Source organism: Camelus ferus, chromosome 1 (genome assembly GCF_009834535.1).
Source record: "Camelus ferus isolate YT-003-E chromosome 1, BCGSAC_Cfer_1.0, whole genome shotgun sequence".
Classification (NCBI taxonomy): domain Eukaryota; kingdom Metazoa; phylum Chordata; class Mammalia; order Artiodactyla; family Camelidae; genus Camelus; species Camelus ferus.
In genome coordinates, this window is record NC_045696.1 from 120,826,926 (window position 1) to 120,849,873 (window position 22,948).

Sequence of the window (22,948 nt, forward strand, 5' to 3'; positions counted from 1 at the left end):
GACCACATGCTGGCCCACAAAGCAAAGCCTCAGTAAATTTTTAGAAAATTGAAATCATATCAAGCATCTTTTCCAACCACAATGCTATGAGACTAGAAATCAACTACAAGAAAAAAAACTGCGAAAACCACAAACACATGGAGGCTAAACAATATGCTACTAAAACAAACAATAGATCACTGAAGAAATCAGAGGAAATAAAAAATTAGAGACAAATGAAAATGAAAAACATGATGATCTAAAACCTCTGGGACACAGTAAAAGCAGATCTAAGAGGGAAGTTTATAGAAATACAAGCTTAATTCAGGAAATAAGAACGATCTCAAATAAACAACCTAAACTTATATCTAAAGATAAGAACAAACAAAACCCAAAGTTAGTAGGAGGAAAGAAATCAAAAAGATTAGGGTAGAAATAAATGAAATAGTAAAACAAAATAAAAACAACAACAGTGGAAAAGGTCAGTGAAACTAAAAGCTGGTTCTTTGAAAAGATAAACAAATTGATAAACTTTTAGTCAGACTCATTAAGAAAAAAATGGAGAGGGCCCAAATTAATAAAAATCACAAATGAGATAGAAGTTATAACTGACACCAACAGAAATAAAAGGGATCCTAAGAGGCTACTATAAGCAACTATACACCAACAAAAAGGACAACCTAGAAGAAATGGACAGTGTCTTTGAAAGGTACAATTTGCCAAGACTGTACCAGGAAGAAATAGAAAATATGAATAGACACATTACCAGTGCTGCAATTAAATCAGTAATTTAAAAACTCCCAACAAACCAAAGTCCAGGACCAGATGGCTTCACAAGTGAATTCTACCAAACATTTAGAGAAGAGTTAACACCTATCCTTCTGAAACTATTCCAAAATATTGCAGAGGAAGGAACACTTCCGAAGTCACTCTAGGAGGCCGTCATCACCCTGATAACCAAAATAAGACAAAGTTATCACAAAAAAAAAACATTACAGGCTAGTATCACTTATGAATATAGATACAAAAATTCTTAACAAAATACTAACAAACTAACTCTAACAATACATTAAAAGGATCATACACCATGATCAAGTGGGATTTATCCCAAGGATGCAGGTATTTTTCAATATCTGCAAATCAATCAGCATGATGCACCACATTAACAAATTGAAGAATAAAAACCATATTATCATCTCAATAGATGCAGAAAAGGCTTTTGATAAAATTCAACATTCATTTGTGATAAAAACTCTCCAGAAAGTGGGCATAGATGGAACATACCTCAACATAATAAAGGCCATATATGACAAACCCACAGCTAACATCATACTTAATGGTGAAAGCATTTCCTCTAAGATCAGAAACAAGACAAGGATGCCCACTCTCTCCACTCTTACTCAACGTGGTTTTAGAAGTCCTAGCCACAGCAGTCAGAGAAGAAAAAAAAAAAAAAAAAAAGAAATCCAAATTGGAAACAAAGTAAAACCATCACTGTTTGCAGATGACACGATACTATACACGAAAACCCTAAAGATGCTACCAGAAAACTACTATAGCTCATCAATGAATTTGGTAAAGTTTCAGAATACAAAATTAATATACAGAAATCAGTTGCATTTCTATACACTAATGAAATATCAGAAAAAGAAATTAAGAAAACAATACCATTTAACATCCCAGGAAACAATACCGTTTAAAATACCCAGGAATAAACCTGTCTAAGGAAGCAAAGGACCTGTACTCTGAAAACTATGACACTGATGAAAGAAATTGAAGATGACACAAACAGAGGGAAAGATATACGCATCCTTGTATAGGAAGACGTTATTATTAAAATGACTACTACTACCCGAGGTAACATACGAATTCAGTGCAATCCCTGTCAAATTACCAATAGCACTTCTTCACAGAATGGGAACAAAGAATTGCTAAATTTGTATGGAAGCACAAAAGACCCTGGATAGCCAAAACAATCTTGAGAAAGAAGAGCAGAGCTGGAGAAATCATGCTTTCTGACTTCAGAGTATACTACAAAGCTATAGTAATCAAAACAGTGTGGTAGTGGCACAAAATGACACATAGATCAACGAAACAGGATAGAAGACCCAGCAATAAACCCACACACTTATGATCAATTAATCTATGACAAAGGAGCTAAGAATATACAATAGAGAAAAGACAGTCTCCTCAATAAATGGTGCTGGGAAAACTGGACAGCTACCTGTGAAAGACTGAAATTAGAACATTCTCTAACACTATATACAAAAATAAACTCAAGATGGATTAAAGACTTAAATGTAAGACCAGATACTGTAAAGCTCCTAGAGGAAAACATAGGCACAACACTCTTGGACATAAATTATAGCAATATTTTTTTAAAGCAGCTCCTAGAGTAATGGAAATAAAAGCAAAAATAAACAAATGGGACCGAGTTAAACTTAAAAGCTTTTGCACAGCTAAGGATATCAACAAAACTAAAAGACAACCTACGGAATGGGAGAAAATACTTGCAAATAATGCAACCCACGAGCGACTAATTTCTGAAATATATGAATAGCTCCTGCAGCTTAATATCAAAAAAAAAAAAAAAAGAAAAAGAAAAGAAAAGATAAGCAACCCCATCAAAAAATGGGCAGAAGACCTAAATAGACATTTCTCCAAAGAAGACATCCAGATGGCCAGCAGGCACAGTAAAAGATGGTCAATTTCACTAATTATTTAAAAAAAAACTACAATGAGGTATCATTTCACACCAGCCAGAATGGCCATCACTGAAAAGTCTCCAAGTGATAGATGCTGGAGAGGATATGGAGAAACAAGAGCCCTCCTACATGGCTTGGGGGAATGTAGGTTGGTGCAGCCACTATGGAAGACAGTAGAGAAGTTCTTTAAAAAACTAAAAATGGACTTATGATATGATCCAGCAATCCCACTCCTGGGCATATATCTGAAGGAAAATCCAATTCAAAAGTACACATGCACCCATGTTCATAGCAGCACTGTTTACAATAGCCAAGACATGGAAACAACCTAAATGTCCATCAACAGATGATGATACATGAAGATGTAGTGTGTGTTGTATATATATGCAAATAACATTATTTTGTTCTTTTTAATGGTCTAGTAATACTCCATTATGTGTCTGCATGTGTGTGCACTTGCAGCAACATGGATGAACCTATAGATTATCATATTAAATGAAGTAAGTCTGACATATAAAGACACATACCATATGATGTTGCTTACATGTAAAAATTTTTTTTAAAAAGGTACAAATTCTATTTTCAAACTGGAAATAGATTCGACAGACATAGAAAACAAACTGATTACCGGGGGAGTTGAGGGGGAGGGATAGATTAGGAGTTTGGGATTAACAGATACACACTGCTATATGTAAAACAGACAATAAAGACCTACTGTATAGCACAGGGAAGTTTATTCAGTTTCTTGTAATGAGCCATAATGGAAAAGAAACTGAAAAAAATGTGTATTTTATGTATGTATATGTATAACTGAATCACTTTGCTGTACACCTGAAACTAACATTGTAAGTCGACTGACTACACTTCAATGAAAAATAAGAATCAAAACAAAACAAAAATAAATATGGGGATAAATACCAAGGAAGACAGCCAGAAGGGTTCACATTTGTTTGCCTCTATGCAGTGGGATTGGAGGTGAGGAAGTTTGGGCAGGGGACTGCAGTTTTTCATTATAAGCTTCTGTATATTACTTTGGTAGGATTAAAAAATAAAAAGTCTGGTAATACCCATACTTACAACAAGATGGTTGTAAGAATTAAATGCGATCACACGTGTACATATCACAGCAGCTGATCGGAAGCCTGAACCATTGCTTGCGGGCAGATGTTAGGTCTCTTTCCTGTCCTCAAAGCTTGGAGTGCCTAACCTGGAGCTTGCTGTGGCTTTCCCTCCACCGGGGGCTGGCGGGTAATGAGGGTGTGGAGTACATACTGTGCTCCAAAGAGGGTGCCGAAAGCTCCCACGTGAACTTTCCGTCTTCAGAGTTCAAGTGCTATTCAGAGCCGTAGGCTCAAGTCACTCCCCTGGGGGTATGGGAAGTATGTGCCACTTGTTTTTGCCCCCACTGGCCTATGGATACAAATTGAAATTAACTTGAATTTATTTGCTGTGTTTTTCTTCTTAGGACAGACCAGAGATTTGTTTTATGAAGGGTGCTTATGAGCAGGTGATTAAGTATTGTACTACATATAACAGCAAAGGGCAGACCTTGGCCCTCACCCAGCAGCAGCGGGATCTGTACCTGCAGGAGAAGGCCCAGATGGGCTCGGCTGGGCTCCGAGGTAAGGCTGTTGCAGCACAGTCCCCTCGGGCCGAAAGGCAGGCCTTCTTCAGCTGCAGGTGGATTCATGCTTCACGTCCGGGCTGTCCAACTCTGTCCAGGTTTCATAGAGCACTGCTGTTTCTCAGGTGTTAGGTTTTAGTTGGCTAATTGGCCCACAAAATATGGAAAGTTGGCAGGGTAGCAAAATATGAAATTTCTGGTTCTTGCAGACCTGCAGTGATCTGTGAGCAGGTGATAGACATTTTGTTTTAGACAAATTTATCTTGTGAGAAGGGAAATGGATGGAGGTAAAGTGATATTACTCCTGCCTTGTTTCATCACTTTGTCTTATTTAATAGATCTGACATACTTTCCTAAATGTCAAAAACTTAAGCCTCTGATTCGTTCTTTAAACAGAGGTGATTACTTACTTACTTGTTCCTCATCTGCTGAGTCCTTCCCTTGCTGATCACCAGAGAGCAGGGAAGTGCCCACGCTCGCTTGTGAGATGCTGCCACCCGGCCAGCGATGGGAGGTCTGGTGCGCACACACTGGCCCCTCCTCAGGGTGACACGGGGAGGATGGAGGGGGCAGGGTCGGGGCTGGACGTGGTTTTCACCTTCTGGTCGTCCTCTGGCTTTGGGATGTGTACATACATGTGTGTAGTGTCTCTCAAGGAAATTGGAAGAGTTGGCTTCCTTAACTTTATATAATAATTATTTACAAAATGGTAGTCAAGTGCCACAGTTCGTGGTGGGGAGAAATAAGTTAATGTGAAAAAAATTCTTCCTAACTCATGGCTCACCTAGGGAGGGCTCCTTGTGGGTGTAGAACATCCGGGCAGATGTGCAGGGCCTCTGCTCTTGCGAGGTTCAGAAAGGTATTTTTAAAGTGACTTCATTTGAAGGCAGTCATGGTTTTGTTATTCTTAGTAGCTCACAGCAAGAGGGTTTCAAAGTTGGCTTGGATTCAGAGACCCTAAAGAAGCCTTAAAAGTCTTGTGTGTGCTTCCTGTTTTCCTTAATTTTTATAACAGAGGTTTCACTCTTTTTTTGCCTAAGTGTTTTGTGTAGTGTGGTTTGGTGGTGTGACACTGAAATAGAGCAGAATTGGTGGAGGAGAGAATCTTTGTTTCCTGGGGCTTTGGGGACCTTCTGGTGGCTGTCCCTGCACCACATCTTTCCTCCTCTGCTTCTGCTCCATTTTCCTCCTCCCCCGAAATTACCAAAAATGAAGAATAGAGAATAAAGATTTTAAATGTGACTTGATGTAAACTTTGTACCTTATAAAACTTGTTTCTTCAAATACATGTGGTCCTTAATTTTAAAACTAGCGTATGTTTTGTTTTTATGTTTTAAATATAAAGGAGAGAGTTGCGGACCTTCCACACAAAAAGGTCTGTCATCCCAAACAGGATCAGTAGATCGTCATCAGTGCCAACTGAAGCAGATGAGTAAATATAAGACACTAACCTCTAGGCCCTAGCATCCCTCCGCTGGGAGTGCGAGAGCAGACCCCCTTGCTTAGGTTTGCTGGTGCACAGATTGGTGCTCAGTGCCCCCTTCTGTTACCACCTGCCTGTGTTGTAACAGGGACTGTCAAGTGGCTTTTTCCCCCCAGAGTTGGAAGCCACTGGGCCTCACAGTTAGATAAATCATGAGGTGTGTGACTCGTACGTTGGGAAAGCAGAAGTTGCCTCTAACCTTGGTTTTCCAAATACATCTCATCCTCCGTACCTTCTGCTTAAGAACGGCAGCCTCCTGTGATCTCTCTGGGACTTCAGTTTCTCCACGAGATACATATGTTTAGTTTGTGTGCTTTTTTGTGTGTGTTCTTTGGTAAGTTGTTCAGTCTTACAGTATCACACATGGAGACACATCCCTTTGGCTTATAAGGTAGCTTCCAGAGTTTCCAGAATTCTGAGAATACGCTAAATGATATTTAGAAATGAACAGTACTTTGTGGTGTATCTTAAGTTCCCAAGGATGACAGGAAACTAGCTGTAAATAATGGTATGGTGATGTTATTTATATAGTTTTAAGAGAACCAAAGTTACAAGTAAGAAATATCTGTTAATGTTATGGAAATAGTGAAAGAATCCAAACTATTGTTGGTGTTAGTGGTTTTATAATCACATTACAGATGAACTTTACCTCCCAGGGTTTGTCATGTATGAAGTTGTTACATGCTGTGTGTAATGAATTAACATAGGCTTTTCTTCAAGCGGTTGAATTGTTCTGGAGGGCTATCGGTGAAAGGTGAAGATGCATTAGTAGAAGCTGCCTTCAAAAGTGTCTGTTTAAAGTTGACTTTAAAGCTTAACAAACCTGTAGTTTTCCAAATGATTAATTGTATTTTCTTAATAGCCAGTGGTTTATGCTGGAGGGAACTGCATGTTACTCTGCCAAAACATTCCTCGTTTGTTCCTCATATGCATTCTCTGCTTAACAGTTCTTAAGTCTTACTCCTTTTAGTTTTTAGTAAGTTAAAACAACAACCCATATTGAGAACCATTAAACTATAATACCTTAGCATGTAATAATTTTTATTTTAAAGTTTCTATGATTACTACAATGACATTGTAGTCTTAAGTGATTTATCTGAGAAGTGTTACCATCTCCAGCTTATGCAAAGTAAGTTCTAATGTTTTTGTGATTCATTTTCTTATTTGGGATTTTATCATTATTTCCTAGTTCTTGCTTTGGCTTCTGGTCCTGAACTGGGACAGCTGACATTTCTCGGCCTGGTAGGAATCATTGATCCTCCTAGAACCGGTGTGAAAGAAGCTGTTACAACACTCATTGCCTCAGGAGTGTCAATAAAAATGATTACTGGGGACTCACAGGAGACTGCAGTTGCAATCGGTATAACTAGGCTGCTTCCCTTTGTTTTCCATAGCTTTTCTTAAATTACTGCAGGGCATAGTTTCACTAGCCATTAGACATGGGGTGTGTTTACATAATATTGAGATTCTACAGTTAAAATCGACACTTTTGTTTGCTCATTCTCTATATAAAATTGTGGGCAAAATTTTATTGTAGTTTACAGAGTAATACTATTAGTTGAAAAAGATAACAAAATCATTATGATATCATGTATTCACAAAAGGATAGATAGTTATCTTTTACCTCATAATCCACTATATTGACAGATAAAAGCACTAGATCATGAGTGTGAAAGGAAACATGAAAAACAGTTTTTCCTTTCAACTTGAGTATAATTTTTTAAAGTAGACTTGTAACTGATTTGAAAAAAAATAGCTTGAATCTGTGTTTCTGTTGTCTAATAATATATATGTCTATGTTGTTTGAATGCTGTTTAAGATTACCTTTACATGTATAAGGGAAAAAAATGGACATGGAATTTAATTTCCAAAAACCTGTAAACTGTAATTCATACTGATAAATTTAAACAGTTTGCTAAAGTTCATACATTGTGACTTTATTACTAAGGAAGGAGACTGAGGCATTTCACGCTTTGTGTTAGCTAAAAGGGATATGTCACTGGAAGCAACTTTGTTGGGAAGCTCATAGCTAGAAACACTTTCCAGCATTTATTTTCAGTTATGTACAACTGTGTGATACCACAGATCAGCTGCTATCTTGTCAGGCTTCGTATACTTTAGGTAAAATCCACTCTGCTCCTTGTTAAAATTGAACTCCTGAGCAGAACCCACTTGACCTTGTTTCGGATCTGAGGTGTGGTGGGTTAAATTGTGAAAACTCTTTATTCTTAAATTTAAACAAAAATAAACAGAAAACCCCAGGCTTCTTACTAATTCAGTTAGGTTTGTCTCACCATAGTCTGTCTTGTGATCCCTTGATAATAAGACATTTTCTACTTAGAAAGCAGGTTGATAGCAAATCATATTAAGTGAGCATTACGTTGACTTGCCTGTGAAGCAGAACCAATTTGGTCAATTATGTTTTCTTTCCCATTTCACCTTAGCTAGCCGTCTGGGATTATATTCCAAAACCTCCCAGTCAGTCTCAGGAGAAGAAATAGATGCCATGGACGTCCAGCAGCTTTCACAGATGGTGCCGAAGGTAGGCCCCTCCAGCCCGTAGACCGAAAGGTCTTGTTCCACGTGCTGCCATGTCTGCTGTGGTCCTGATGAAGCTGTTTATTTGGAAACAGTTGGGATGTGACCTCAGACTTGTTGGTCCAAATCACGAGATGAAATCTTACAGTTGAAATCAGTCTTATCATTGAGAAGTATTTATGATGTGATCGTTATGAAGGTCAGTGCAGACTTACTACCTCTAGCAAGAGCCAGGCTTCCTCAAGGAAGGCAGTGTGGATGAGTGGTGGTGTCTTGTATTTATACAGCACATGTTGAGAGAGACCATTACTTTATACCTTTGTGTTCTGTTTTAATTGTAGCATGCCTGTACAATGCTTTTAAAAAAAAAATCTAGGTATCATTTACATACAGTAAAACTCTACCTTGCTAATATCAGTTCTGAGTGTTGACGGATGCACATGGTCTTGTAACCACCACAGTCAGGACACAGGAGAGTTTCCTCCAGCCCCAGACCCTTGTGCCTTTTGTGGCCATCTCCTCCTTCTGCTTCTTGTATGTGGCAACCACCTTCTGCCCCTATAGATTTGCCTGTCTGGGATGCTCTAAAAACGGAATCACGTAGGATGAGGCCTTTGAGCCTGCTTCTTTGACTTAGCATAGTACATCTGAGGTTTATCCATGCTGGTTGTTGCATTGGTAGTTTGTGCTTTTTTTACTGCTGAGTAGTATTCCACTGTATTCACTGTTACCTATTCACCAGCTTAAAGGCATTTGGATTAGTTTCAGCTTTTGCTGATTATGAATAAAAATACTGTAAACATTTGTGTATAGGTTTTGTAGGAAAATAAATTTTCATTTCTCTTGGATAAATACCTAAGAATAATTGCTGAGTCATATGATTAATGTATATTTAACTTTGTATTATTTTGTGTTCCCACCCGCAGTGTTTGAAAGTTCTGACTGGTCTACATCCTCACTAGAACACAGGGTTGTCGTCACCACCCCCCCCCCAAATTCTAATAGGTGTATCATGGTATCTTTTGTGTATCTTTTTATGTGCTTACTTGCCATTTATGTATTTTTCTTTAGTGTCTACCCTATTAAAAAAAGTTTTCTTTTTGAATTTTGAAAATTGTTTTTATATTATGGATTAAAGTCCTTTATCAGATATTTGATTGGAAAATTTTTTTTCCCAGTCTGTGGTTTATTTTTTTTTTTATTCTGTTAACATTGTCTTTCAAAGAGCAGAAGTTTTCAAATTTTGATGAAGTCTAGTTTATCATTTTTTTCTTTTATGGATCATGCTTCTGATGTCTTATCTAAGGACTCTGTCTAACCCAAGGTCACAAAGATTTTTTTCCTATGTTTCCTTCTATAAGTCTCATAGTTTTAGGTTTTACACTAACATCTGTGATCCATTCTGAATTAATTTTTGTCTGTGGGTGAGAGATGAGTTAAGGTTCATTTTTATGTATGGAAATTCAGTCCTTCCAGTCCCATTTGTTAAAAAGACTGTCCTTTTTCATTGAAATGCCTTTTTACCTTTGGTTATAATACTTCCTTAACAAATTATTTGTAGGAAAAAAGAAAACTATCTCCTTTCCCACAACACAGTAACTTCTTTGAACCAAGGTCTTTGGTATGAGATTATTTTTATTATTCTTTGGATCCTTTGTGGGGGTTTAACAAAGCCTGATCTGTGGTACACAAATCCCATAGCGAGAGCTGCATAAGAGGTGGGCAGCATTCACATCCACCTTGTGGACACTTCAGGTTTCCTGTCCCCACTGTCACTTGACCTGTTTATGCACAAATATTTGTATGTCCTTTAAAAATAAGTGCTAATTGACATTTATTTTATTTGCCATTTTCCAGCTTCATTGACAAGTAGTAAAATGTGTTACCCTCTTACTTCACTTATTTTGCACTCACAACTACAAGTTACATATTTAGAATACTGAATTTTCTGAAGTTATTTTCATGTCTTCAAAGCTTGTCTTTATATGCTTTTTTTGATTAGAAAATTTATTCATTAGTAATGTATGTTTATTGTAGAAAAATTGGAAAACCAAGGAACGTTAAGTTCAAGTTACATGTATTATAATCAGTCCACATACTCAGAGGTTATGCACCCACAGAGCAGCCAAGATAATAAAATAAACCATGTCTTTCTAAAAATGTGTTTAACAAAACCTGATTGGCACTTTATAGTGTTATGAGCCTGAACATTCATTTAACAAAGCTTCAGCTTTCCTGAAATCATTAGTTGTTATTATAAAATGTATTTTTAATGGCTGCACAGTGATTTGCTCAGGTATACCGAGTGTGTATAAACATAAACACACGGTAAAATATATGGTTGTATAACCATTTTCGTGTTGAAATTTGATCTTCCGTTTATTTTTTGTTACTGTAAATAATACTTTGATGATGATAATAGTAGCTGCCACTTACCATGTGCTAGGCAATGTGTGTGTTACATACACTATCTGTTTACTTCTGACAGCCACCTTATAGAAGATAGGCAGCCCCATTTCTACAGATGAGGAAATAGGGGCCCAGAGAACTTGGGAAACTTGAATGCAGTCTCAGCTCGTGAGTGGTGGCATTGGCTTTGAGACTGGAACTCAGGTCCTTGTGAACCCAGAGTTCCTCTTCTTGCTTAATGATTGATTGCACATTATTGTGCATAAGACCTTGTGTCCATCTCTCCTTGTTTCTACATGTGCGGTGTTGTGGATCAGCACATTTGTGAAGCTCCTGACACATACTGATGATCTGTCCTCTGGAAAGGTTTTAGTTTACATTTCCACAGACTGCTCTTCGTAGTCTCCAGACCTCCTGCCTCGCCTGAGGTTAGATTTTAGGTGTAATTACTAGTAGAAATGTGCTATTTTGCTCTTCCATGTCTTTCTCTTTCTCGAGCTCCAATCACTCATAAGAGCTGTTTTCAGAGCATCTGGAAACAGTGTGGGTGTCTGCTTTGTTTTAGATTTATTTAGTGGGAGAAGTGTTTCTAAATTTGAACAGGACTCTGTGTGTGTGTGTGTGTCCCCTATCCTGATAGTTTCTTCCTGATATTTATTTCTCAAAGAATAAATCCTGTATTAAGTTTCCTGGGGGTATTGAGACAGAATGTATGTTAGTAAATATATGTGAAATCTACAGTTAATTAAACATTTTCCCATTAGACCTTTGTTCATCCTCCTCTTCCATCTTTTCCCTGAGATGCTAACAGGTAGTGACATTGGACAGATTTGAAATTTCATTTTATCTGCTTTCTTCAGTTGACTTTTTGTCTGATAAAAATGCTAATTAACTCTGAAAACCAACCTAAAGGCAGTTAGAGAAGGAATAAGCAAGGTACAAACTGCATCGTTAGCCTGGGCACATTGTATCATTGGCCATTTCCAAGTATGAGTTTTTGTGCATTAATTATGGCAGATGCTCTGGTGCTCTTCCCAAGAGAAAAGCTCACTGAACTGCTTAAAAGAGGAATTCCATAAATACTGGGGCCTTCTACCAGGTTTATCATGTTTCTGAATACTCAAATCTTTTCTACAAATACAAACAGATTATTTTAATTCTGTGAACTGATCTGGACTCCCCATGCCCCCCCACCCCCCGCCCCTGACTCCCTACTTTTTTCCCATTTCATCTTATGTTCATGGAACTCTTTTAGTCTTGGTCTTAAGTTTTTACTTCAGATCTCTTTGAGTAGCTTTTCTTTTATTAGCTTTAGAAACAAAGCAAAACTTTTCTTGTAATTTGCCAGCTCACTGAAGTTTCCCCTCATGTACTAAAATCATATCAATTCCATTCCTCATTAAGACATTTTTCACTTTCTCTTTCCATAATTCAATCACATGTTCCAAATCTTTTAACATTGCTCTGTCCTTTTGACCGAGAGCCAATTAAAAAGCAGTATGGACTGAATTTTGCTTAATCGTTTATAAAGTCCATTTGGGAATTCTCTAGTGTTTTGTTTATGATTTCTTCCAGTATGTTCTACATTTCCTGTTGGTAAAAATGAACATCCTCTTTTATTGTTTGTTTTTTATAGCATGCCTCTATTTGTATTTCTTTTTTTTTTCCCCCTTAGGTGAGAATTTTTATTTTTTAATTGAAGTATAGTTGATTTACTCTCTGTGCTTCCTGGACTTGGGTGACTGTTTCCTTTCCCGAGTTGGGGAAGTTTTCAGTGATTATCTTCTCCCAAAATTTTCTCAGGTCCTTTCTCTCTCTCTTCTCTTTCTGGGACCTCTATAATGTGAGTATTAGTGCACTTCATGTTGTCCTAGAGTTCTCTTAAACTATCCTCATTTCTTTTCATCCTTTTTTCTTTTTTCTTTTCTAAAGTAGTAATTTCCACTCATCTGTCTTCTAGCTCACTCATCCGTTTTTCTGCCTCATTCAGCTTATTGTTGGTTCCTTCTGGTGTGTTACTCATTTCAGTGATTTTATTCTTCAACTCTATTTGGGTATTCTGTATATTTTCCAGCTCTTTGCTAGAAACTTCACTCAGTGCATCTGTACTCCTCTTGAGTTCTCTGAACATCGTCACCATCATTACTTTTAAACTTGTTCTCAGATAAATTGGCCTGTCTCCTCATCACTTATTTCTTATTCTGGGATTTTATCTTGTGCCTTGGCCTGGGAGATACTCCTTTGCTGCCTCATTTCGTCTGTCTGTGTGTTTGTGGATTCCTTCCACGGGCTTTGGGATTATTATTTTCTTATTTCTGGTATCTGCCCCTAGTGAATGATCCTGGACCAGAGGCTTATGCAGGTTTCCTGGCAGGAGCTGGTGCCTGCCCACTCCTGGGTGAAGCTTGGTCCTGGATCTCTGTGGGTAGGACTGTGTCTAGAGGCCTTTGTGGCTTAGGAAGTTTGCTGATGGGTGGGTCTGTGTTCCCACCCTGTCTGTTATTTGGCGTGAGGCTTCCCTATAGGCTGTTAGGTGGGGCTGGGTCTTAGTGCTAATGATCCAATCAAGATGTCAGCCTCCAGGAAAGCTCATGTAGATAAACACTGCTGGAAACATTCCACCACTAGCTTTTATGTTCCCTGAGTAAGCCGCAGCTGTCCCCCACTTCCCCAGGAGACCCTCCAAATCGAGCAGGCAGGTCTGGCCCAGGTTCCTGTGAAATCACTGCCTCTTCCTTTGAACCTGGTGCATGTGAGTTTCCGTGTACACTTCCCAAGCGAATGGAGTCTCCATTTCCCCCAGTCTCGTGAGGCTCCCAGAGCCAAGCCCCTGGCCTTCAAAACCAGATGTCCTGGGGTCTCCTTCTCTTCCAATGCTGGAACCTGAGCTGGGGAGACTGACATGGGGCTTAGAGCTCTCACTCCTGTGGGAGGGCCTCTGCAGCTTAACAAATCTTAAGCTTGTGGGTCACCCACCCGGGGAGTATATGTATTCCTTTTCATATTCTTTTCCATTATAGGTATATTAAAAGATAATATAGTTCTTTGTGCTATACAGTAGGACTTTGTTGTTTATCTGTTTTATATATAGCAGTGTGTTAATCCCAAGCCCCTAATTTATCCCTCCCCCAATTTCCCCTTTGGTAACCATAGTTAGTTTTCTATGTCTGTGAGTCTGTTTCTGTTCTGTATATAGATTCATTTGTTTTATTTTTTGATTCCACATATAAGTGATATCATATATTTGTCTTTCTTTGTCTGGTTCATTTCACTTACTATGATAGTCTCCAGGTCCATCCCTGTTGCTGCAAATGGCATTATTTCATTCTTTTTAATGGCTGAGTAGTATTCCATTGTATAAATATACCACATCTTCTTTATCCAGTCATCTGTCCATGGACATTTAGGTTGTTTCCATGTCTGGCCATTGTAAATAGTGTTGCTGTGAACACTAGGGTGCGTGTATCTTTTTGAATTAGAGTTTTCTCCGGATGTATGCCCACGAGTGGGATTGCTGGATCATATATTAAGTCTATTTTTAGTCTTTTGCCGAATCTCCATACTGTTTTCCATAGTGGCTGCACCAGACTAACTCCCTCCAACAGTGTTGGAGGATTCTGTTTTCTCCACACCCTCTCCAGCATTTATTATTTGTAGCCTTTGTTATGATGGCCATTCTGATTGATGTGAGGTAATACCTCATTATTAGTTTTGATTTGCATTTCTCTTGATAATTAACGAAGTTGAGCGTCATTTCCTGTGTCTATTGGCCATCTGGATGTCTTCTTTGGAGAAATGTCTGTTTAGGTTCCATTTGTATTTCTACCAAACCTATTGACCAAGTCCCTGTAATGAATCCGTTTGTGTGCTGTTTAATTTTTGGTATGTTGTAAATAGTTTTCAGTCACCTATTTTTTTCTTTAATGCATGAGGTATCTTTTTATCTATCCTGGAAGATTTGGGGGCCTTGGCAGGTTATTTTGATGCCAGGGATTTTTTTTTCCATTAGCCTCTCCTTTAGTACTTACCTACTTTCTTCTCTTCAGAACTTTCTTTCTGTTAATGTTGATCAAGAGTCATGGGTGCTGACCACAAATATGACACTGAAGAGAAGGTGCCATGAGAAGAGAAAAGTGCACAGCCTTTCCCCCTTTCCCTTCTGTAATATTCCCTGAATGCCCTCTTTGCTGACAGAGTTCTGCTTCTTTCCTGTTGTCCTTCTCCACCCTGCTGTCCTCAGCCTGCCCTCTCCGTCCTGCTCCCACTGCAGTGACTGTACTGTGTGCTTATCTTTCATCGGCACATGCCCCCTTTTAGGTAGAGAAACAGACATGAAGGTGAAAAGATGATTATTGGAGGAATTTCACTTACCCCCAGGTTTAATCCTAGCTCCGTGATACAATGATGTAGTGCAGTTTTTAGTCACTTCTGGTGGTTTTTTTTTTTTTTCTTTCGATATCTAATTTCTTCAGGTGATAATTTTGTGTCATTAAAAGTTCAATATTTTTTCTCAACCAAAAAGGTCCACCTGCCCACCCTGGTGCTTTAAGAAGAGTTTTTCCTGCATGCAGCCGTATGTCTCACATTAGTCTTCAGCTTTGCATTGAAATCTGCTTAGTCTCAAAGCAGCTGCTTTTATTTTTGAGTTGCCATCAAAGCTTTGAAATGGTGAGATCTTACAGCAAGTAGTGAGTATGCTGGATGCGTGCCAAGTAGTCTGTTGCTGTACAAAAGAAATAGGTTTTCAGCCCAACAGTTGGTTTGTTACCCTTGTTGCCATTGTCAGTGATACCTGCAGTGGCTATAAAGGAGTGATTTGCAACAGTTCAGATGATTTGTAGCGGAACAAAGGCAACATTTTATCTCCCTACAACCTGAGTGTTTGTAATTTGTAATTAGCCTTTTATCTAATAACTATTCTGTAAAATTTGCAGTCTTTGCTAAACATTCTTGTACTTCAGTGCTGTGTGCTACATGATTAATTTCTGCAGTAATGTAGAATTTTCACTTAGAAGATAACTACTAATACACCTTAAATATGTATGCGGCTCAGTCCTTTTTAAAGACACACTGTAAAGTTTCCAAATGGATTTTGAACCCCTTTTAAAGGAATAATTCTCTCCAAACATGAGTTACGTGATCCATGGTACCTAGAGGAACTAAGGATAATCAGTAATGTGATAGTAGACTTAAACTGAATCTTTTGCCTAAGAAAATAATCCTCTTTTTAGACTTCTATTAAATTTGGGAAAGAATCTGGGAGCTGTCTTTACAATGGTACTAAGATTCATTCAGTTGTTTGTTCATTCATTTTATATGTGTTTATAGAGCATTGGAGGTCCAGGGCAAAAATCTCTGCCCTCGTGGGGCTCGTAGTCTAAGAGAAGTAAATATATGTGTTACGTTCGGTGAGTGCTTGAGGGCAGCGACCTAAGCAGGGATGAGACGGAGGTTTCCAAGACAGCACGACCAGGAGCGGCGTCCCTGGGGAGGCGGGGGGCAGGCCGTGGAGTGTCCGAGGGGCGAGTGTGCTGGACATGTTTTGGGAACTCTGAGGAGGCAGTGTGGTTCAGGGTGAGGGACATGCACTTCGTGCAGGACTTGGTAAACAGGGAAAGACTTGGGCTCCCATCCAAGACAGATGGGAAGTCATCGGCAGGTTCTGAGCACGGACGGTGTGACCTGACTTCTGTCATTAACAGTTTCATTCTGTCCTCCATGTTGAGAACAGACTGCAGGTCACAAGGGCAGAAATAAGAAAACAAGTTCTGAGATATCAGCCCAGTGTGTAGCCAGTGGGTTCAGAGGAAGGAGGTTGAATTATGGATGTGTTTGAAGATGGGCCCCCAGGGTTTGTTCTCATACTGCCTGTGGCATGGGAGAGAAAAAGAGGGATCAGGGTGGCTCCCCAAATTTAGAGCCTCAGCCCTGCAAGGGTGCGCTTGCCATTGGCAGAGGATATGAAGTGCATGTGTCTGGGGAAGTCAGAGGGGTTCAGTTTGGGATGTTTAAGTCCGAGGTGAGACGTCCAAGAGGAAATGAGGGGTAGAGAGGGGATCAGTTTTGTCAGTCTGGCATTTAGAAGACATGCCTGGGCTGGAGATAGAAGTGCACCTAAATAAACCCATGTGACTAGGTGGATGATCCCTAGGGGGAGACCTCTTGTAGAGAAGTGTTGAGGGTGGGGCTGAGTGCTGCAGCGTCCCCTGTGGGACTGCCAGGGCCTGGAGCGGCAGCCGGAGGCGCGGGAGGAGGAGAAGGAGCCGAGAGGGTGGAGTGTCTCAGAGCCAGGAAGGGGGTGTCCCAGGAGGAGGGGGTTCCCCGCTGTGTTCAGGCTTAACGCCGGTGGGAAGTGGCCACCGGTGCTGGGAAGTGGCCACCGGTGCTGGCAGTGCCGGAAGCCTCCGGTTCTCAAGTGGGGACTTCAGTGCCGGGGATGGGGGACGGGGGAGCTACTGGGGGCACTCAGGAGAGAAGGGAAGAGAGAAGTGGGACGTGGCGAGTGCAGGCAGCCCCCTGGGGGAGTTGTGCTGTCAGGAGAAGGGGAGAAGTGGGGTGGTACTGAGCTAGGCAGGGAAGGTTTGTTTCTGTTTCTGTTTGAATGGCGGGGCAGCAGCATGTCTGGAGCAGTGATGGTAGCGGTGCCGCAGCAGGGAGCCATTCTGGTGTCTGGTCTTAAACAGGTGCGAGGCTGGAAGAGTTGACCTGCACTAGAAGCATATTCCTCTAGTTCACATGTGATGTGGGGGTGGGGAGGATCTTGTCTGGATACAGAGGGGATGGTGGGATTGTGGAAATTTCCCTCTGATTCTATTTTCTGGACGTAGGAAACAAGCTTGTCAGCTGGGAGTGAGGCTGCAGAAGGATGAATCAGAAATCTGAGGAGGGAGGACTGGTGTGGACTGGTGCTGACTGGTGCTCCAGGGGGTAGGAAGGGAACGGTGGACTCTGTGGGCTTTAAGGTCACCGTGACTGGAAGGGGCGGGGCAGCGGTTGCAGGTCTTTGTGAAACGTGGGACACAGCCTCAAGCAGTTAGTGGGAAGTAGTCACGGGACGCCCAGAACGAGGCTCTGTGACTCAGGAACAGCAGAGGGGAGGACTGTGGGAACAGCCCCTGCTTTGTGGGAAAGTTGGGTTAGATCCCTATGGGGAAGAGTGGGGAACATGGGGGATTTGTTGATGGACTTCGGGGCACAATGAGAGCATTTCAGGAGACCAGGAGAGGGACTGACTACATGGTTTGGAGCGACGAGATCTCGTGGGCAGCTGGGGATGTAATGGAAGAGACCCTCATGATTCACGTGTGTGAAAGAGCGTGAGCAGACCCTTCGTCCTGCTGGCAACAGAGAAAGGGCTCCGTGGACACTGAGAAGGGCAGTGGCCTTAAACCTCCCGAAGACTGGGCAAAGGGGAAAGGCTGTGCTGGTTGTGTGCCAGTGTCGTGAGAAAACATGCAGGAGAGCTTTTCCTTTGTCTGTCCCTAGAACATGTCTGGAGTAAGGCTGTTTTCTCTTCAGAGCTTACACAAAATGGGATGAGTTGGGTAAGTTGTTTGGGTTGTATATATCTGATAGTGCCTTTGGTGAAGTTTGAAATGACCTTGTCAAATGAGTGTCTTAATAAACGTTTGGCTTATTCTTAAGCTTGGTCTCTGTGGCAGAATAAATACAGTTTACTTGATAATTTATTAAGTGCATAGCTTATTCTGATATTTCTTAATAGTGAAGGTTTTTAGTATGTCCTCTGTTTTAACAGGTTGCAGTATTTTACAGAGCTAGTCCGAGGCACAAGATGAAAATTATTAAGGTGGGTCTCTGAGAATCACATTGTTTTATCTCTGTATCCAAAATGCTACTTCCTGTCTTTCATTATGCTTGCATTACTACTGGGAGTATAGATTTGAGTACTAAAGTCAGAAGTATTGTGAAGCAAAACAGGTTTTTTTTTTAAGCCTGAAATGGAAACATCAATAGAGAATTTAGCTATCAGAGGAAGATGCAGAAGAAACCTTCAGTGAAATGTGCAGATACAACCTTCTTTAAACTATTGAACAGTGTACAAGTATGTTCTGACAGGTGTCTATAGCCAAATCATCCTGGTGTGAATAGGAATAATTACTTAGAAACTGAATAAATACAGCAGGAAAAAATGTTACGGGAGTGTGAACGATGTTTAAAAGGCTGTGGTGGTTTAATCTCAGTTGTATGTATACAGAGTGGCTGGCATGGTGTCCACCACTTAGTCCTCCAGTGCGGCAGGCCCGAGTTTCTCAGCCTTAGCCCCTGACACTGTGGACTGGATAGCTCCTCGTCGTGAGGGGCTGGCCTGTGTATTATAAGAAGTTTAGCAGCATCCCTGGCCCCTCCCCTCTAGAGCCAGTGGCACCCTGAAGTCATAACGATCTGAACATCTCCAGACACTCAGATGTCCCCTAGGAGACAGAATTACCCCTGAGAGCATACCGCTGTGTAACTGACTCTGCATCAGGCTTTACATGTATAGTTCTCACACGTGGGAATGTTAATAGTGGCTTTTCTAAGCTTTAAGACCACCATATATTGAAGTTTATTGAAAAAGTGATGGTCTGTATAGTTTTGAGTCTTTAATCGTGTGAGGGGAGTGGGGAGGATTTGTTTAGCCCCTTATCTGTATGGAAGCAGCATGTTAATCAGAATCCCTCCTTCTGGCTTCTCTGCTCTGCAGTCTCTGCAGAAGAATGGTTCGGTCGTGGCCATGACGGGAGATGGGGTAAATGATGCGGTTGCTCTGAAAGCTGCAGACATTGGAGTCGCAATGGGTCAGACTGGCACAGACGTCTGCAAGGAGGCAGCAGACATGATCCTTGTGGATGATGATTTCCAGACCATCATGTAAGTTTTCCTTCCATGAGTGTGTGTCAGAGACCCTCCTCCCCTCCTTTCCCGCACCCTAGCCGCAGATTATTCACTGGAAGAGAATGCAGCAGTATTTAGACATTGCATGAACGAAGCTAGTTTACTAGATCTGTTAATCTTACCTTGTGTTGTTTTGGGGGAAGATTATCTGTATGGAATGGACACAGTAAATGGGCTGTACACTTAGAAATACTCACTGCGTACCAGCCAGGTGTCACATTTTTCTGGCCACTGGTGTGGTGGCACAGTAGTGGACCTTCATGGGGCCTTCATTCTGGTCAAGTCAGGCTCTCAGAAACAAGCATGTGCTTTGGCCTTAGAGTGAGTATCATGAAGTTCCCGTCCATATCTGTTTCCTTACATCAGGAATGGATCACGTTGTCAGTGGTGCAGTTACGCAGTTTATTGTCTGAATAGCTTTGTTTCATCCACAGTTTCTAGTTGACTTAAGAGTCTTGTGTAATACCTGCTGGTCAGTCTGACAGTGTTCAGGTGGGGTCACTGAGCATCACCTGCTGGACGATCTGAGTCTGATTTCAGTGATGTCTCAGATGCTCGTTAACACACTGTGGCCTGAAGTGGAGCATGCGGGCCCTCAGGACCCAGAATTGCCAGGCTCTTGGAAGGACATAGTTATTTCACTTTCCATTCTTAGAGTCTTATAAAAATAGGGGAAGTTAAAACACATATTTTCTAGATTGAGCAAAACAATTGAGAAAATTTACATGAATCTTTGTAAACTGTATTGTTTCTATAATTCTAGTACAACATATATGTAATTATGTGTAGGAAGATCAGATACCTTAAAATCTATAATTCTGTATCTCATTGCTGTTTAATTCTTGACTTACATTAATTTAACCCCTTACCATGCATGCATCTTGTACCTTTAAGAAAAATAAACTTGGAGGGGCAAAGATTATTTTTGTGTTATAAATGTGTATTATTGTCTTCTGTGTAGAGATTTTAATGTTGAAATGTCTTTTTAAGAATAAAATTTTAACATTGTGTTATGAAATTAGTTTGGGTAAAGTGTAGCAGGCTTGACTTTAATTCCTTGCTAGAGTAGTGGTTCCATATTTTTTTTTATTATTTTAATTACATGAAGGAAATAATAGATTCTTTTACTGATGTATGTGTTTTATCAGTTGGAAATTTGTTTTCAAAATTAGTTCTACATTGTTATAGTATTGTTGTATCCTTATTTTTCTGTGGTAATACTTTCTCACAATTTTATTTTTTAAATTTCAGGTCTGCAATTGAAGAGGGTAAAGGGATTTATAATAACATTAAAAATTTTGTTAGATTCCAGCTAAGCACGTAAGTTTGTAAGAAGTTTATCACCATGGGTCTTACAGATAAATTATTTGAAAAGTAGAATTCAAACAGAACTCTGGGAAGCTTCTGGGCTGTATTTCTGAGGGAGGTTCATATGTAAGTTTTCCAGTGTGAAAATTGAATTCTATCCTAAAACTAAAAGCATTATGATAAAGAGGTTCTAAGTGTGCAAATTAGATGTCTGTACCATCACCAAAGTATGTAAACCTTTGTGGCTTATGTGATAGCTCCTGAAGTAACTGAGGAAAGGGTGTCAACTTTTAGTGTTTCTTCTTGGTATCTTTTTCCAAAAGTAGAGGGCTTTTGTGTTGTGAAAACACTGTTATACACGTATCATCGAAACTGTTCAGTGTTCTCGGAGCTCAGTTTAAAATCTTCCTCTGCTTGCTGTTCTCTAACGCCTTGAGAATCCTTTATAAAAATGCTGTGGGTTGTAAGGGTTAACTCTTAGCTTCGAAGTGTTCACACTAATGAAGCATTAGGTTACTTGGAAGTACAGGCTTCCTTTAAAAGAGCAGCAGTAACATGAGATTTTTAAATGCTAGGAATGTGATATCCTAAGACTTACACTGCTGACAGATTCTTTAAAACGACTCTCTCTGTCCACAGGAGTATAGCAGCACTGACTTTAATCTCACTGGCCACATTAATGAACTTTCCCAATCCTCTCAATGCCATGCAGATTTTGTGGATCAACATTATTATGGATGGACCTCCAGCGCAGAGGTGAGATTTTTTCTGTTGTGTGTAAACTAGAAAGACAAGAATAGCATGATATCCTGATAATTAATCTCTAAGACTTCATTCATGGGTAGCCTTGGAAATCTTTGTCCTGCTATGTTTGTTATGAATTGTGTAATGTGAGCATGTCACTCATTTTCTCTGGGTGCCCACTCGTGCATCGAGGATCTGAGCTTTTACACTGTTTGATGCCCAGCCTTAAGCTGAGAACAGAGCAGGGAACGGATGCAGTCCCTATCCTCGAAGTAAGCTTTTTGTTTCTCAGAATAGGAGGTGATGGGGAAATCTCTGGGTTTAGTGTTATTACGTACAATCTGTTGTGTCCTAGAGACTTTGAGGAAGTTTTGAAAGACCTAAGCAGCTAAGTATGTTCTTTTACAAGAATGGGAACATAGATGTCGCTTCCCAACACAGAGCGGCATGTGTCAGTGATCATTACAGCAATTGTCCTAGTTGAAACTTCCTTGTATGAAAGATGTTTCAAAGTCCAGTTGGCAGGTCAAGTATCTCAGGCCATTTTTGAAATAAGTAAACTTGTATGTTAATGACATTGGACAATCTTTTGAAATTTGATTATCAGTCCTGTCAAACTGCCAAGTGAACAAAAGAGGAGAACAGTGATAAAATCTGTGGTTATTTTCTAGTAATCACAGCCAGGGTTTTCTTTGTGATTCAACATTTTCTTTCCATAGAGGGCACTTAGTTTCTGGGATGATTGAGATCAGTGAGGTTGTGAAAGTAATGAATCCAAATCTTACTTAAAACTTGAAAGTAATTCACTTTCCTGTTTGTTTTGAAGCCTTGGAGTAGAGCCTGTGGATAAAGATGTCATTCGTAAACCTCCCCGCAACTGGAAGGACAGTATTTTGACCAAAAACCTGATACTTAAAATACTTGTTTCCTCAATCATCATTGTTTGTGGGACTTTGTTTGTCTTCTGGCGTGAGGTATACTCACTGGATGAGCTGCGTTGTTAACGTGCATTCTGTACCGTAGACTCAGTTATTTTTGGTGTATTAAAGGGAAGGCTGGAAAGTTAGGAGCGCTCTTTGAAAAACAATAAAAATATTTAAAACTAGTTTGATTTCAATATTTATGGGTTAATAGAGTTCCTAATTCATATATTAGAGTAATTTAAATCTGCAGTATCAGATACAATAAAAATTAATATATGAAAAATCGGGAAGAAGTTAGAAAATTTGAGTCTTTACTATAGCCACTTAATTGTCATCAAAA

The 22,948-nt window shown here is 40.0% G+C and overlaps 1 protein-coding gene across 5 annotated transcripts in view; it reads left to right on the top strand.

The window, feature by feature from the left end:
* ATP2C1 (ATPase secretory pathway Ca2+ transporting 1) overlaps positions 1–22,948 on the top strand; it is a 123,890-nt gene that overhangs the window by 96,108 nt on the left and 4,834 nt on the right. For all 5 annotated transcript variants that reach the window (XR_004323359.1, XM_014565727.2, XM_014565725.2 and 2 more), the window contains 8 exons: positions 4,150–4,306; positions 6,981–7,151; positions 8,236–8,333; positions 18,495–18,545; positions 19,443–19,609; positions 20,885–20,953; positions 21,581–21,697; positions 22,512–22,659. Coding sequence is in view for 4 of the 5 variants with exons in the window: in XM_014565727.2 (XP_014421213.1) it covers positions 4,150–4,306; positions 6,981–7,151; positions 8,236–8,333; positions 18,495–18,545; positions 19,443–19,609; positions 20,885–20,953; positions 21,581–21,697; positions 22,512–22,659 (978 nt within the window). In the remaining variant the exon portion in view is untranslated. The remainder of the gene's footprint in view (positions 1–4,149; positions 4,307–6,980; positions 7,152–8,235; positions 8,334–18,494; positions 18,546–19,442; positions 19,610–20,884; positions 20,954–21,580; positions 21,698–22,511; positions 22,660–22,948) is intronic.